General features: G+C 41.9%; 1 protein-coding gene across 2 annotated transcripts in view; it reads left to right on the top strand.

Moving 5' to 3' along the window:
- The first annotated feature begins 2,511 nt into the window (after window positions 1–2,511).
- DLGAP1 (DLG associated protein 1) overlaps window positions 2,512–14,234 on the top strand; it is a 356,932-nt gene continuing 345,209 nt past the window's right edge. For both annotated transcript variants that reach the window (XM_030213104.1, XM_030213111.1), the window contains exon 1: window positions 2,512–3,465. In XM_030213104.1, coding sequence (XP_030068964.1) covers window positions 2,512–3,465 — 954 coding nt within the window. The remainder of the gene's footprint in view (window positions 3,466–14,234) is intronic.

Raw genomic sequence — 14,234 nt, 5'->3', positions numbered from 1 at the left:
ATCTTCCTCGGTGAAGACCGAAGCAAAGAATTCATTCAGTCTCTCCGCTACGTCTTTGTCTTCCTTGATCGCCCCTTTTACCCCTCGGTCATCCAGCGGCCCAACCGATTCTTTTGCCGGCTTCCTGCTTTTAATATACCGGAAAAAATTTTTACTATGTTTTTTTGCCTCTAATGCTATCTTTTTTTCATACTCCCTCTTGGCCTTCTTAATCTGTGCCTTGCATTTGCTTTGACACTCCTTATGCTGTTTCTTGTTATTTTCAGACGGTTCCTTAGATTGTAAGCTCTTTGAGCAGGGACTGTCTTTCTTCTGTGTTTGTACAGCGCTGCGTACACTTTGTAGCGCTCTAGAAATGTTAAATAGTAGTAGTAGTAGTAGTTCCTTCTTCCATTTTCTGAAGGCGTTTCTTTTAGCCCTTCCTTCACCTCACTTTTCAACCAGGCCGGGTGTCTTTTGGACTTCCGTCTTTCTTTTCTAATTTGCGGAATATGTATGGCCTGGGCCTCCAGGATGGTATTTTTGAACAGCGTCCACGCCTGTTGTACAGTTTTTACTCTCTCAGTTGCCCCCCTAAGTTTTTTTTTTACCGTTCTTCTCATTTTATCATAGTCTCCTTTTTTAAAGTTAAACGCTAACGTATTTGACTTTCTGTGTACAGTTACTTCAAGGTCGATGTCAAAACTGATCATATTATGGTCACTGTTATCAAGCGGCCCCAGTACCATAACGTCCCTCACCAGATCATGCGCTGAGAAGACATTTTCTAGTGCAGGAAGGACTGCGGAAGACAGGAGAGCTAGACTGAAACTTGAGATTGTTGATGATGGTTTGTAATAATATATGGTTTTAATATTTTAATTCAATCGATATTTCCATACTCGCAGCCATACGTCCTCAATTTCTTAATTCATAATATACAATGTCTATATATTTATATGCATCTGGTTATAACGTTATTACATTCATAACTCTCTTTGCCTCTATTATGTATTTCTGCCTTTATTGCTATTCAGATTATTTTAAGTGTTGAACCCTCATGTGATAAATTATTTCATGTTTTTAAATGGTTTGTGATACTATTTATTTTTATATTTTAATGTTATCATTGCACACTATATATATAATTTTTTATATGTTTTTTTTATCTGTTTGATTATTTTATATATATGGTTTATCTTATTTTATTTTAGACCCCTGAAGAAGGCCTTTTTGGTCGAAACACGGATCGTGTAGGGTCCCAATAAAATTTCCTTGGTGCTCTTACCATCTGTGGTTTCAGTCTGGTCTTTCTGGATTTCTTCCACTTGTTTTGTTGTTTTTATGTTTTTTTGCAGGAGTTTTGGACTCTCTTTTGTTGTGATGTATTATTCACCACACACAGATTAAAAAATCATAACAATGCTTCATAGGGCATATTTCTCCCCAGCTAAAGCATACCGAGCGGATTGAATTTTGTATTCCTGGGCACTTTAACAGGGTGGATTAGGGTTCCTTGGGGTAGTAGAAGTCAGTTATTGTTGGGACTCGAAGGGTGGAGGGGGTTATTATGGTTGCTCGTTTTATTATTATTGTTTTCTATTTGTGATTTATAAAAAAACTGTTGCATAGAATATTGTTCCTTTTTATACTTTAATAAAAAGATTTAAATATAAAATCATAGATGTTGCAAGGCTTCTGCATATGAGGACAGAGCCCACGGGGACAGAGACTGCGGGGATGGGGCGGGGACAGAGACAGAGCCCACAGGGACGGAGACAAACTTTGACCCCGTGTCACTCTCTATGTAGCACTCCTTATGTGGGTTTTTTCCCTCCATGCTAAGGCCAATTTTACTACAGCTGTAAAATGGTCTATTTTCTATCGGGCTCTTTTGCTAAAACTTAGTAGATGCCAAAATGTTGCACATTCTTTTATATATCTGTGGGCCACCTGATTTACATTAATGTCCGTTAGAATACATTAAGCTTTAGTAAAAGGGCCCCTATTTTTTGTATTAATGGCCTTGCGTTAATGTTGCTATTTTAAACAATTACCACGTGAGCACTTGGCACCACCTATTTTGTAGGTGGTACAGGCTTACGTGGTATCCACCTATTTTGTAAGTGGTACAGGCTTATGTGGTATCCATGTGTTAACCAGTTAGTGCATTGTAATGTAGATGTGCTGATTGGATAATGCAGGAATGCCCACTCTCTGCCCCTGATATTTCCCCTTTAAAAAAAAGAAATTAGCATGCGCTTAGCATGCACATAATTTGAAGTTACCATAAGACACTAAAGTACATAGAGTGATACTCCATTTTTTTGCTGTGTTAAGCAGCTTAGTAAAAGGATCCATAAGAATCTGATCCTAGAGCAATGAATTTAAATGGAAAGTGATTGTGATAGTATAAAAACCTGAATTCTCATAGCTTTTCTTCTTCTTCTTCATTTTCCTAGGAGGCCTTTCACAAAGACCTGTCAGCCAATAGCACATATTAAATGATTTGGTGACATTCTTTGCTCCACCATGAAAGGGTTGTCAAGCATCCGCAGTCACCATCATGGGGTTGCCTGTGACCCCACTTGTGATGTTCTGCCACATCATCCAGACAGAAAGCCATATTTATTAAATCCAGTGGACCCGTACCCAATAGATCACTCTTATTATGGTCAAATGAACTCTTATCCAGCAGAATGTATGATGCCTTATGGTGACCAGATAGCTAGCAGCACATTTCCTCGGAGACATTACAATTCTCATCATGATACTAAAGAGGAATCTGCCCTGGTCCCTCATGGAACAGTTGGTAAAGCCAACCGAATTCCTGCCAACCTGTTGGACAAGTTTGAAAGACAGCTTCCTATCAACAGAGATGGCTACCATACCTTACAGTACAAACGCACTGCAGTAGAACAACGCAGTGATAGCCCAGGAAGGATTCGGCACTTGGTACATTCTGTTCAAAAGCTCTTTACAAAGTCCCATTCCCTTGAGGGACCATCAAAAGGTAATGTCAATGGCAACAAAGCGAGCCCAGAAGAGACACAAACTGTGAGATATGGGAAGCGTAGCAAGAGCAAAGATAGGAGGTCAGAGGTCAAGCCCCGGTCAAACATATCTGGATGGTGGGGTTCAGATGATAACTTGGACAGTGATGTTTGCCTTTATCATGGTCCCACTGGAGTTATGACTATGGGAAGATGCCCTGATCGATCCACTTCCCAATACTTCATGGACGCCTACAATACCATTAATGAACATGCATTAAAATCATCTAGAAGCAATAATGACATTAAATGCTCTACATGTTCAAACTTGCCTATAAGCTTGGACAGCCAGTTAATGAAGAAAAGTTCTTGGTCATCTACACTTACAGTAAGCAGAGCCCGTGAAGTTTACCAGAAGGGCTCACTTAATATGGATCAAACGGTGGCAAAATCAGAACCTAGCCAGTCAGAACGGTCCTGCCAGTACCTCCAGGTATGTTGTACAAACATTTTTTCTTTCTCTCCATATTGTTGTCCCTTTTTCATTCATGTTTTCTAACAGTCTTTCTTCAGTTGTTCTAAATAGAATTAAATAAAAGGTATTCTAGTCAATATGAAAAAAAAATAAAGACATTTCTTATCCACGCTATTATTAAATATTATTATGAAAAATTAATTCTTTGTGAAGAAAAATCAATGGTTGAGTACTAGTGTGGGAAGGATAATTGTTACTTTATACATTTTCAAAGTCTGCGATGTGTTATTATATTAGATTGAAAAGCAGACATCCATTGTTTGGAAATATATGCCTGGTGTGAATTGGATCGGTAAATCAGAAAAATCAAGTGGCTCCAATTAATATTATGATGTATTTGAACTTGACATACAGCTCTGTAGTGTCTGGACATTTCAGTCTGAGAATATTTGCTTTTATTTACAGTATGTAATTTTATTGGGGAATCTCTGATGCTTTATTCTTATTTTAAAAGAAGCTATAATCATTTATTAACAAAGATGAATCCTAATTTATAACTATAAAACATTTCTGTGATATGACTAGATGTGTATCATTAGGAAATTTCACAAAACGCATGCTTCATTAGAAACTGGGTTTTTTTCCCCCCCTTTGCTTTGTTGCAGAGTAGACTGGTCCCTAAAACATTTATAATCACAAACTTTTGCATGATTAAAAATGTATGTTTTTTAAAAGTATTGGATTAACAGGTTTGTCTAACTACTGGAAATATTTTGTCAACAGCTGACTATTTCATTTTGGTTAAAAAAAGTGAAAGAAGTCTAGAGAAATGTGTTAACGCAAAACAAAATCTTTAAAACTGAATCCTAATATGTATAATAGATTTTAGTTAATTGTGCTGCAAGTCACTGTTTAGGACTGTTGTAATTTTGAACAAAGCTTGGAAAGCACTGATGAGATATCTCAATAATTGATGACCATCCAAGAAACTCAACAGAAAATCAAAATGTTTTTACATTAAATAGATGAAATCAACACTATATTAATGTTGTTGCTAAAATTATTTTGTGTATATATTACTGGAACAGTAAAATAAGAAGCCTTTCTACTAAAATGTGGTAAGATTTTACACTCACCCCACATTAAGTGCAAAAACTAGTGCATAGTAAGTGCAAAGCCTGTGCCGTAGATGCAGGGGGTGTGCAGTATCTGCTGTGTATCTACAACATAGAGCAGACATTTACCACACAGATACTGTATTAATGTAGTGGCAGAATGCTGCGGGTGCTTTCACGCTATCTGTCATAGCATGTAATGCAGTGTAGGCCCAATTAAAAACAAAATAGTACCATGGCAACACCCTATCACCACCTCCCTCCCCCAAGGTCTGATCACCCTCCCATCCAAGTCACAACCTCCCATTATCTCCCCCATGATCTGATCCCCCCCCCTTGAAGTCTCCCCACCTGATCTGATCCCTTCTAGAAGTCCTTACCACCCAGACTCAAGTCTTTCATGAAGCCCCTTCTCCTTACACCAGCCTGACCTTCCTCCCATTCCCAACAACCTGAGTGCCCTTGGACTTACCCAGGGGTAATTCCTGGTGAAATGGAGTGGGAGCAGTCACCCTCCACTACCATCCTATCTGGCTCCAGGTGCAAAATGACATTGATGACCCCTACCAGAAGACTCACAGTACTACCATTAGAGATCAGCTTTCCAGATTTTTTTTATAGCACCAGCTGGTGTTAGCATGCAATAGCCATTAGAGTGGGTTCATGCTAATGTCTACTGCATGGTAAAACCCATGCTAGCTGCATATTGCTTAAGGGCATAGGCGTAGTTTGACTGTTTCATTTGGGGGGGCAAAGAATGGGCGGAGCATATTAGCATATCATTTGCATAGATACATATGCAAATGAATATGCTAATGTGGAGGAAGGAATTGAATTTACAGGCAAAATATCACAGATGCACATTTCAAAAAGCTGACACATTTCAATTAATAAATTATGAATAAAATACTTTTATCTACCTTTGTTGTCTGATCATTTAGTTTTTCTATTCGCTTTGGTCCCAGTGTCTTCTGTTTTATTCAGTGTCTTCTTTCCAGTAGGCTTCCCTCTGCTCCCCACCCCTCGCAGTCCCATCCATCTCTTGCTCCTTCCCTCTGCTCCCCACCCCTCGCAGTCCCATCCATCTCTTGCTCCTTCCCTCTGCTCCCCACCCCTCGCAGTCCCATCCATCTCTTGCTCCTTCCCTCTGCTCCCCACCCCTCCCAGTCCCATCCATCTCCTGCTCCTTCCCTCTGCTTCCCACCCCTCCCAGTCCAATTCATCTCCTGTTCCTTCCCTCTGCTTCCCACCCCTCCCAGTCCCATCCATCTCTTGCTCCTTCCCTCTGCTCCCCACCCCTCCCAGTCCCATCCATCTCTTGCTCCTTCCCTCTGCTCCCCACCCCTCCCAGTCCAATTCATCTCCTGCTCCTTCCCTCTGCTTCCCACCCCTCCCAGTCCCATCCATCTCCTGCTCCTTCCCTCTGCTCCCCACCCCTCCCAGTCCCATCCATCTCTTGCTCCTTCCCTCTGCTCCCCACCCCTCCCAGTCCCATCCATCTCTTGCTCCTTCCCTCTGCTCCCCACCCCTCCCAGTCCCATCCATCTCTTGCTCTTTCCCTCTGCTCCCCACCCCTCGCAGTCCCATCCATCTCTTGCTCCTTCCCTCTGCTCCCCACCCCTCCCAGTCCCATCCATCTCTTGCTCCTTCCCTCTGCTTCCCACCCCTCCCAGTCCCATCCATCTCTTGCTCCTTCCCTCTGCTCCCCACCCCTCCCAGTCCCATCCATCTTCCCTCTGCTCCCCCCCCCCCCGCGAGGTCCAAGATGGTGACTCCGTTTACCCCCTCTCTTCCTCCCTCCCTCCGGCGCAGGCAACAGTCCAGCTTTTTCAGCGTTCCTGGCAGCGGTAGCGATGTACACGCTGCCTTCAGTCTGCCCCGGAAGCCTTCTCTTCAAGTTCCTGTTCCCACCTATGCGGGAACAGGAACTAGAAGAGAAGGCTTCAGGGCAGAGCCGAAGGCAGCGTGTACGTCGCTACTGCTGCCAGGAACGCTGGAAAAGACTGCTGCCTGCGGCGGAGGGAGGGAGGAAGAGAGAGGGGTAGACGGACACGCTCCTCTCCGTCCGCTACTCCGCTTGGCTTCCCTGCCCTCTCTGTCTGTGTCCCGCCTTCCTCTGACGTCAGAGGAAGGCGGGACGCAGACAGAGAGAGCAGCAGGCAAGCCAAGCGGATGGAGAGGAGCGCGTGCATGTGTTTTGTTTTTTTTTTAAACTAATGGCGCGGCGGCGCCTCATCGTCGTTTGGGGGGGCATTGCCCCCCCTCGCCCCCCCCAGTCTACGCCTATGCTTAAGGGTCTTAGAGTAGAGACATTAGTGAATCAGGCCTCGTCAGAAGTTCTGGATCCAAGGTACAGCTCCATCAATATTCAGCTGTTCTAACCTGCCTGGATTTGTATGCAGGTACCAGTGCTGGATATCAACAACACACAAATAAGTTCTGTAATCACCTTATACCAAGATATTCAGCTCTGGTATCCAGATATGGATTAGAGATGAATAAGCACCAAAAAAGAGAAAAATGCCCTACAAAAAAAAAAAAAAAAAGAGTGAAAAAAGGAAACTTTGGAGACTAACAATGACAAATGCCAAGTAAAAAAAAATAATAAAACGTGGACTGACAGGTCTGCATAAAACAAATCCAAAAAGATAGTGAGAATTCAGAGGAAGGACTTGACAAAGTGCCATGTTTTGGTGCAACTGCCTGCCTCAGGAATCACAACGATCTGAAAACTTCTAAACCCAAGTATTTGTAGTTTGAGGGATAAATCATCCTCAAGGGAAATTATCAGTTTAAGTGCTTTCACTGCTAAACGCTCCGAAAAGGTTTAGCATGCTCAGGCCATATTCTGTAAATCAGCACATAACTTTTTGGAACACTCCAACAAGCCCCTGACCACCTCCTTTCTCCTGATATGCACTATAAAAGTTAGGTGCTAAACCTTATAGAATAGTGCAGAGTCATATGCATGCACAAATCCTAATTAGAGCCAATTAACTGCAATAATGGGTTGTTAGCACCCAATTATTACTAGCTAAGGGCTTGTTACTCAATTATGTTCTGTGCAACTTGGACATGCAACTTCGGATGCCATATTTAGAATCTGGGGGACAATGTTTCTTCTACAGCTTTACCTAGTTGAGTTCACAGCTGAGCTAATCAATTCTAGGAGGCTGTGGTGCCTCCAGCTTGGGCTGCAAGAAAATCCCATATAGCCCTCCACAGTTTGTTTGTTTTTTTTAATCCACTGGAAAACACAATCATCTTTTAGTTATTTTCCAACTTCCCTTTTGTACATTTACCTTGCTGGGGTTTAGATAAGGCAAAGGAGAATGCTCCAACCTCATGCTGTGCTTCACAGGTTCCTTCCAACTGCCTCCCTAACAAACTACTGGCAAACAGCTAATACAAAATTGTGAAGATAGCTTACATAGGGCTCATCCCTTTTTCTGAGTCTCAATGTCCATTTCTTCAATTGAATCAATCTCTGGAACTTCAAAAGTTGCCTCTGTGTCTTCAGGTTCTGAAAGTACTTCAATTTCTGCTGGGAACTCTGGCCTCCTCCTCCTCCCTGCTTTGAGAATATATTGGTTATATTCCCAGCATAGCTCATGAGCTTCTAGAGCCCAACCCCGGGGTCTGGTTCTCTTTGATAAATCAACCTCAACTAGTGCTTCTATTGGGAGATGGGGCCAAGGACTACACTTCCCATTATTCCTCAGGTTCTCCCAGGCTGGCTGAGATGCCCATCTTCTGTAGGAGCTTTCCCCTGTACTCTGCCCCAAAACACATAGCTGTTTCTCTATTCATATTTCCAAGTTTCCAAGTTTATTTGTTATTTGATATGTTGCCTTTCAGAAGTACCATCTTGGATGTTTTACAATAAAACAAGTTTAAAAAAAGAAAGAAAAGAAATACAGTGATATTTACATTGATATATAGTAAGAGATATTCTGAAGTCAAAGGTTTTGTTCACTGTGGGCCCAATATTCAAAACGATTTAGCTGGCTGCTGACTGGTTAAATTGCTTGCTTGGGGATAACCGCTAATATTCAGTGGAACTTAACCAGCTAAGGGGCCTTTTTACTAAGGTGCACCAAAAAATGGCCTGCGCTGGTGTAGGCGCGTGTATTGGATGCATACAGGTCCATTTTTCAGCACACCTGCAAAAAAGGCCCTTTTTTTGCTGAAAATGGATGTGCGGCAAAATAAAAATCAGTGCGCATCCATTTTGGGTCTGGGACCTTACCGCTACCCATTGACTAAACAGTAAGGTCTCATGCATTAACCGGGCGGTAATTGGCAGTGCGTGTACACTGCCGATTATTGGGGATGTTCCAGGGGTGGAGTCAGCACTTGGCTGGGCCTGTGTGGGCTTCAGGTTTGAATATCTGGTTATTTTTAAGCTGGCTAACACATAGCCGCTTAAGTCAATTTCAGCACTTAAGTGGCAAGGGTTAGCACATAAATGGAACCGCATAAATGCCTATCCTATTTAAAAAAAAAAAAAAAAATATATATATATATATATATACACAGTGTCCCAAACAATACATTTTAGAAATAGTATTTTGAAAATCCGTAACCATGGGTATTATATATCATATCAAAACTTCTTCATATCAATGTAAATGAGTGCAATCAATTTTTTTGAAGGGGATCAAATCGTCTTTGATCCACCAATTTTTACTTTTTAGGTTTCTTTTTTGTGTATTTCACTTCATTTCTTATCATACCAAGCTTATAATGTTAGCGTATATCGTATAACTTATAACATCACTTAGATTTGGTTGGCAGCAAAATTTTACCAAAGGAGAACCTCCGCCAACTTGGCCAGGTTTCAAAACCTTCCTCAGGGAAGAGGTTCTAACTGCATGTCAATCACGCTCCTACATAGGAGAAAAATGGCCACCTGTTTTTATGCAGCAACCCATGGCTGCTTAAGTGATGAATATTGACTTAAGCGGTTATGTGTTAGCCAGCTTAAAAATAACCAAAGCCCGCACAAGTCCTAGCTTTGAATATCCAGGAATGAAGCTGTTGATGGTGAGCAAAATGCTCACCACTGACAGTTGAATATTGGTCCTTGTGTGTTCACAGAGTCCCATCCATATCCCACTATAAAGTGCTGTAACAGTCAGCATCAGTCAGGGTCCTAAGGATTTTCCAAAATGGTGGGTCTTCGGGTCAATGTTAAATTTTTGATACTATGGTTCTAAACATAAGCTAAGTGGGAGATTGTTCCATGAGGAGGCGTGGACGTAATTAATGCGCATTGTTATAGAATAATGGGGATACATGCCTAATATAGGTGCGTACATTTGCGCCATTCAATCGCACCTAAAGTTAGGTGCGATTCCCAGGCCATTGTTCTGACTGGCATTGATTATTGTAATACAGCCTATTTGGGACTACCTGCCACTAGTATTAATTCCAAGCAAACGGTTCAGAACTTGGCAGTTCGTCTGTTGTTTGATCTGCCAAGGTTTGAACATATTACTGAATATATGAAATGCTTGAAATGGTTACCAATCGTTTAGCACATAACATTTAAATTGCTTCTGTTAATGAATGCATAATGTTCTATATCAGGAACCTTCTTTGTATCTGAAACGTGCAGTACAAAAACATGTTCTATCTCATTCGTTAAGATTGCTGATGTCCTGTGATCTTCTAACTCCTACTTTAAATCGAGTACGTTTAGATATAACTAAAAGAGGAACTTTTTCCAGTAACAGGGCTATTAGTGTGGAACAAGTTGCCAAGTTATCTTAAAAATGAACAACATGCACAAACATTTAAAGCCAAGTGAAAGCACATTTGTTATGCCTGCTGATGTTGCTTCTTTGTCCATTTAAGGGATTTTGGACAGTACTTTTTTTACTTTCTTTTTTGAGTGTGTAATGAATTTGTTTTGTATTTCTTTTGTATGTGACTTTATGTATGTATTTTTGTTAGCCGCCCTGGATAGGGGCAGGTTAAAAATAATAATTCAAATCCAATAAGCGCTATTCTAGAAACCATGTCTAACTTTTAAGCACAGTTTATATAATAGCACTTTTTTGGCACTAATTTTTTTTTGGCGCCATATATAGTGCTTAAGGTATCAAAATATGATATAAGAAAAGGAAGGCTTGAATTATATATTTTGTGCACAAATGATAAAATTTTATAGGGGATTCTGGCTGGATGTAGTGTGACTTGATCCCAGCATTTTGCTCCTAAAATAAATTTGACTGCCATATTTTAAATAAGTTATAATATTATCATACCTGTTATATAAAAATCTGAAAATAGGGCATTGCAGTAATCTAATGCCCTAACACTATAGCATGAATCATTTAATAAAATACTTTTTGATCAACTTCCCCACCTGACAAGATGTCAAACTAGTCATATCCGATTATGTAAATTGTTAAAGACATACCCCCCCCCCCCCCCGATATTCAAAAGCATTTAATTGGCCAGGATCAGCACCTAGCCAATTAAATGCCATATTTGGCTACATGAATTTCTGGAATATCTTTCGCTGGTTCAAACTAAACCAGCCAGTGCTGAATATCAGCTTGGCTGGTTAAATTTGAACAAGCCAAAATTAAACGAGATATTCAATGCCGGTCACCAGAAACTCCCGTGGTCTGAATATCGGGCCCTTATTTATTTCAGAGGTTTGTTGTTTTAAGATAACTATTTTAGAATTTAGCTGTTATAGACAACTTTCAACAATGAAATATTTTATTGTTTTAGTATTATAGTTCCTGGGTAATGCTCAGTCTCTTAATTTCTGTAAGCCACACTGAACTCTTGAGACGAGTGTGGGATATAAATGTCCTAATGTCAAGATTCATAAAACTGAGATTCCCTATTAGGGCAACAATCATCATGCTTTAGAACCCAGTTACATACCAGCGGACCAACAATAGTAGGGCAATGTTATTATTGCTTTCTAACAGAGGAACAGAAACTCTTATGATTCAGTTTTTCTTCATGTGCAATAAGGATTGGATACTGCTAAATTGATTTTCAGTTATCACTAAAAAAAAAAACTGAAAACTGACCTGCTTTGCCACACTGTAGTATCATAAATTATGTCATATAATCCTGCACCTAACACTGTTTTGCCCCGATGATCAAAGTTAAATGCGGGCGCTAGAGGCCACTTTTACCAGACTAGTGCCTGCATTGACTAGAGCGGCATGATCAGAAGGGTCTGACATGAGCGCGCCTGGGAATACCGCAGAGCTCATTTAAATTATATTTAAATGTAGCTCTTTGGAATTCCAACCATATGATCAGAGCACGGTGCTCTGATCTTACGGGCGGAGTAGTGCCTTAACCCTATGCCAGTTCAGAGCTGGTGTTAGGGTTAAGGTGCTATTCCTTCCCTCCCCGTCCATACCAGGCAGCCCGGGCTGTCACTGTCAGCCCAGACTGCTGTCAGTCCTGAGGGTCCAGTGGACCCCGGACCTTCCCAAAGACAAGACCCTGGTGGCCCAAGCCCCACATCCAGCCCATACCTGGTGGTCTAGCATGCCCCCCCCCCAGTGGTCTAGTGGCCCTGAACCATCCCCCTGTACCTCTAGATGCCAGAGGAGGGAGTAGCACTCCTTCCTCCTTCTTCCAGTGCTGCCTTCAAAATGGCGGCACTCTGCCCTGCCCAGTGCACCCTGGGTTGTACTGGGTGGGGCTTCCAGGGATGCACTAGGCAGGGCAGGGCATCGCCATTTTGGAGGTGATGCTAGAAGGAGAAGGAAGTGCTACCCCTCCTCTGGCATCTAAAGGTACGAGGGGCGAGTTTGGGACCACTAGACCACTGGTGGCGGACATACTAGATCACAAGGTGTGGTGACCTCCAGCCCTCTCTTCTTTTGGGGAGGGCATTAGGGGGGTGTGGAGGCTTGAGGGGGCACTAGGCCACCAGTGCCTTGCCTTCGTGGGGGCCCAGGGGTCCTCCGGACCTCCAACCCCTTGGAATGTTTGACAGATCTGCCTTTTTTTTTTTACAGCCTGCATCTGTCAAGACAAGTGCGGGAGGATTGTGCCTGAGCGCATGCCCAGGCACAATCCTCCTGCGCTTTCCCCTGATGATCAGTGATAATAACACAGCTAAATTTACATGTTATTAGCACTGATTATTGGTGAGTTAATTCCCCGTACTGTTTTGGTGCTATTTTTACGGCACTGTTTGAGAACAATGCGGGGAATTGACCATCGGGTCCTTTGTAAGCAGCAGTAATGACATTAGGCTTCTGCTGGCAGCATCACGGGCCAACAACCAAGAAACAATAGGAGGAGTTCATTGCAAGGACAAATTACTGCACAGCATGAGCTGCAAGAGGAAAGGCTGCATCCCCTAGGTGAAGAGCAGAGGCAGTATGAAGTCCATGGGGAGCAAAAGTGAGAGTGCTGGAAAAGAATAAGAATGCTGGGACTGGACATGGAGGTAGTAGGAGTGCTGAGACTAAGAAGGGGACTGTACTGGATTACCTTTTCAACTTGATCCGGTCTCTGAATAACCACTCTTCCCAGCTCCTTAGTTCTAAATAACTAAAATTTCTCACACAAGTCATCAGGTTTTCCATCTTACACCACATTGTTTTGCATCTTATTGCCTAAGAATTGTGGAAGGTATTCAAGCAGAACTCCTGTCTATGGAAGGAGCCTTTACTCTAAGTGCCCCTATCCACTCTGTATCAGTTATGGAAGCCTCATTCTCCAGTCATTAGCTCCAATTCTTTTACAGCCTTCAATCTTCCAACCATGGCAATCTAGGAAGAACCTTGGATGGTGTTACAATAAATGCTCCACCTCTCCTGCTGATCTACTCCTGCTCTTAAGCTTTAAGCTAATAATATCATCTTTGATGATTAAATCTAGCTTATCACAAGGAATAGTCTTGAATTGGGGAAAAGAAGCATGAATCTATCCCCTGGATCTATCAGTGCCTTCTTACTATCAATCAATATCAAACTTAGGGAAGGGAAGAGGAAAGGATTTGATATACTGCCTTGATTGCTGAGAAAATTCTACCTGCACAACTACATTTCCTAGATAAGTTGCACAGAGGGCAATTCTGTAACTTGGCATCTCCATTTAAGAATGCTGATACCACATGCTGAGCGCTAATTGTATAAAGGCATCTATGCACCAAGATGCTGTTATATAGAGGTTGTAAATCCAAATATTCTTTTAAATGGCAGGGGTACCAATATACACTCATTCAGTAATCCAGTGCTCAAAATGACTACTCCTAGGCACTGGGATATCAATTAAACATGTTCTATATATTGCGCCTAAATCTAGGTGCCACTTACAGAATACGCTTAGATGGAAATTTGTTCCACGAAGATTTTTCAGGCGTCATATATTGAATCTGGCCCTATGTGCTAATCAATAATATTCCCGCCTCCAGTGGAGTTTTAAGGCAAACTGGTGTGGTGACGTTTTCATTCAGCTGGTGACAATTTAGGGCAGAGAAAGAAGCCCTAACCATAGTCCCTGAAGAAAGAAGTGAAACCCGCGGTATCGGGCATTCTTCAGGGGAGTTCAGTCTTTCAGCAGTAATTCATCTTTATTACGGAACAGTACAGCACTTCATCTTTTGGAGCCTTCAGCGTTTTGCGAACGCTGGGCTGACAGATAAGTAAAATTTGTTTTGTTTAGCACTTAATG

This window comes from Microcaecilia unicolor, chromosome 1 (assembly GCF_901765095.1).
Source record: "Microcaecilia unicolor chromosome 1, aMicUni1.1, whole genome shotgun sequence".
NCBI classification, from domain to species: domain Eukaryota; kingdom Metazoa; phylum Chordata; class Amphibia; order Gymnophiona; family Siphonopidae; genus Microcaecilia; species Microcaecilia unicolor.
This window is presented reverse-complemented; position numbering and strand designations above follow the sequence as displayed.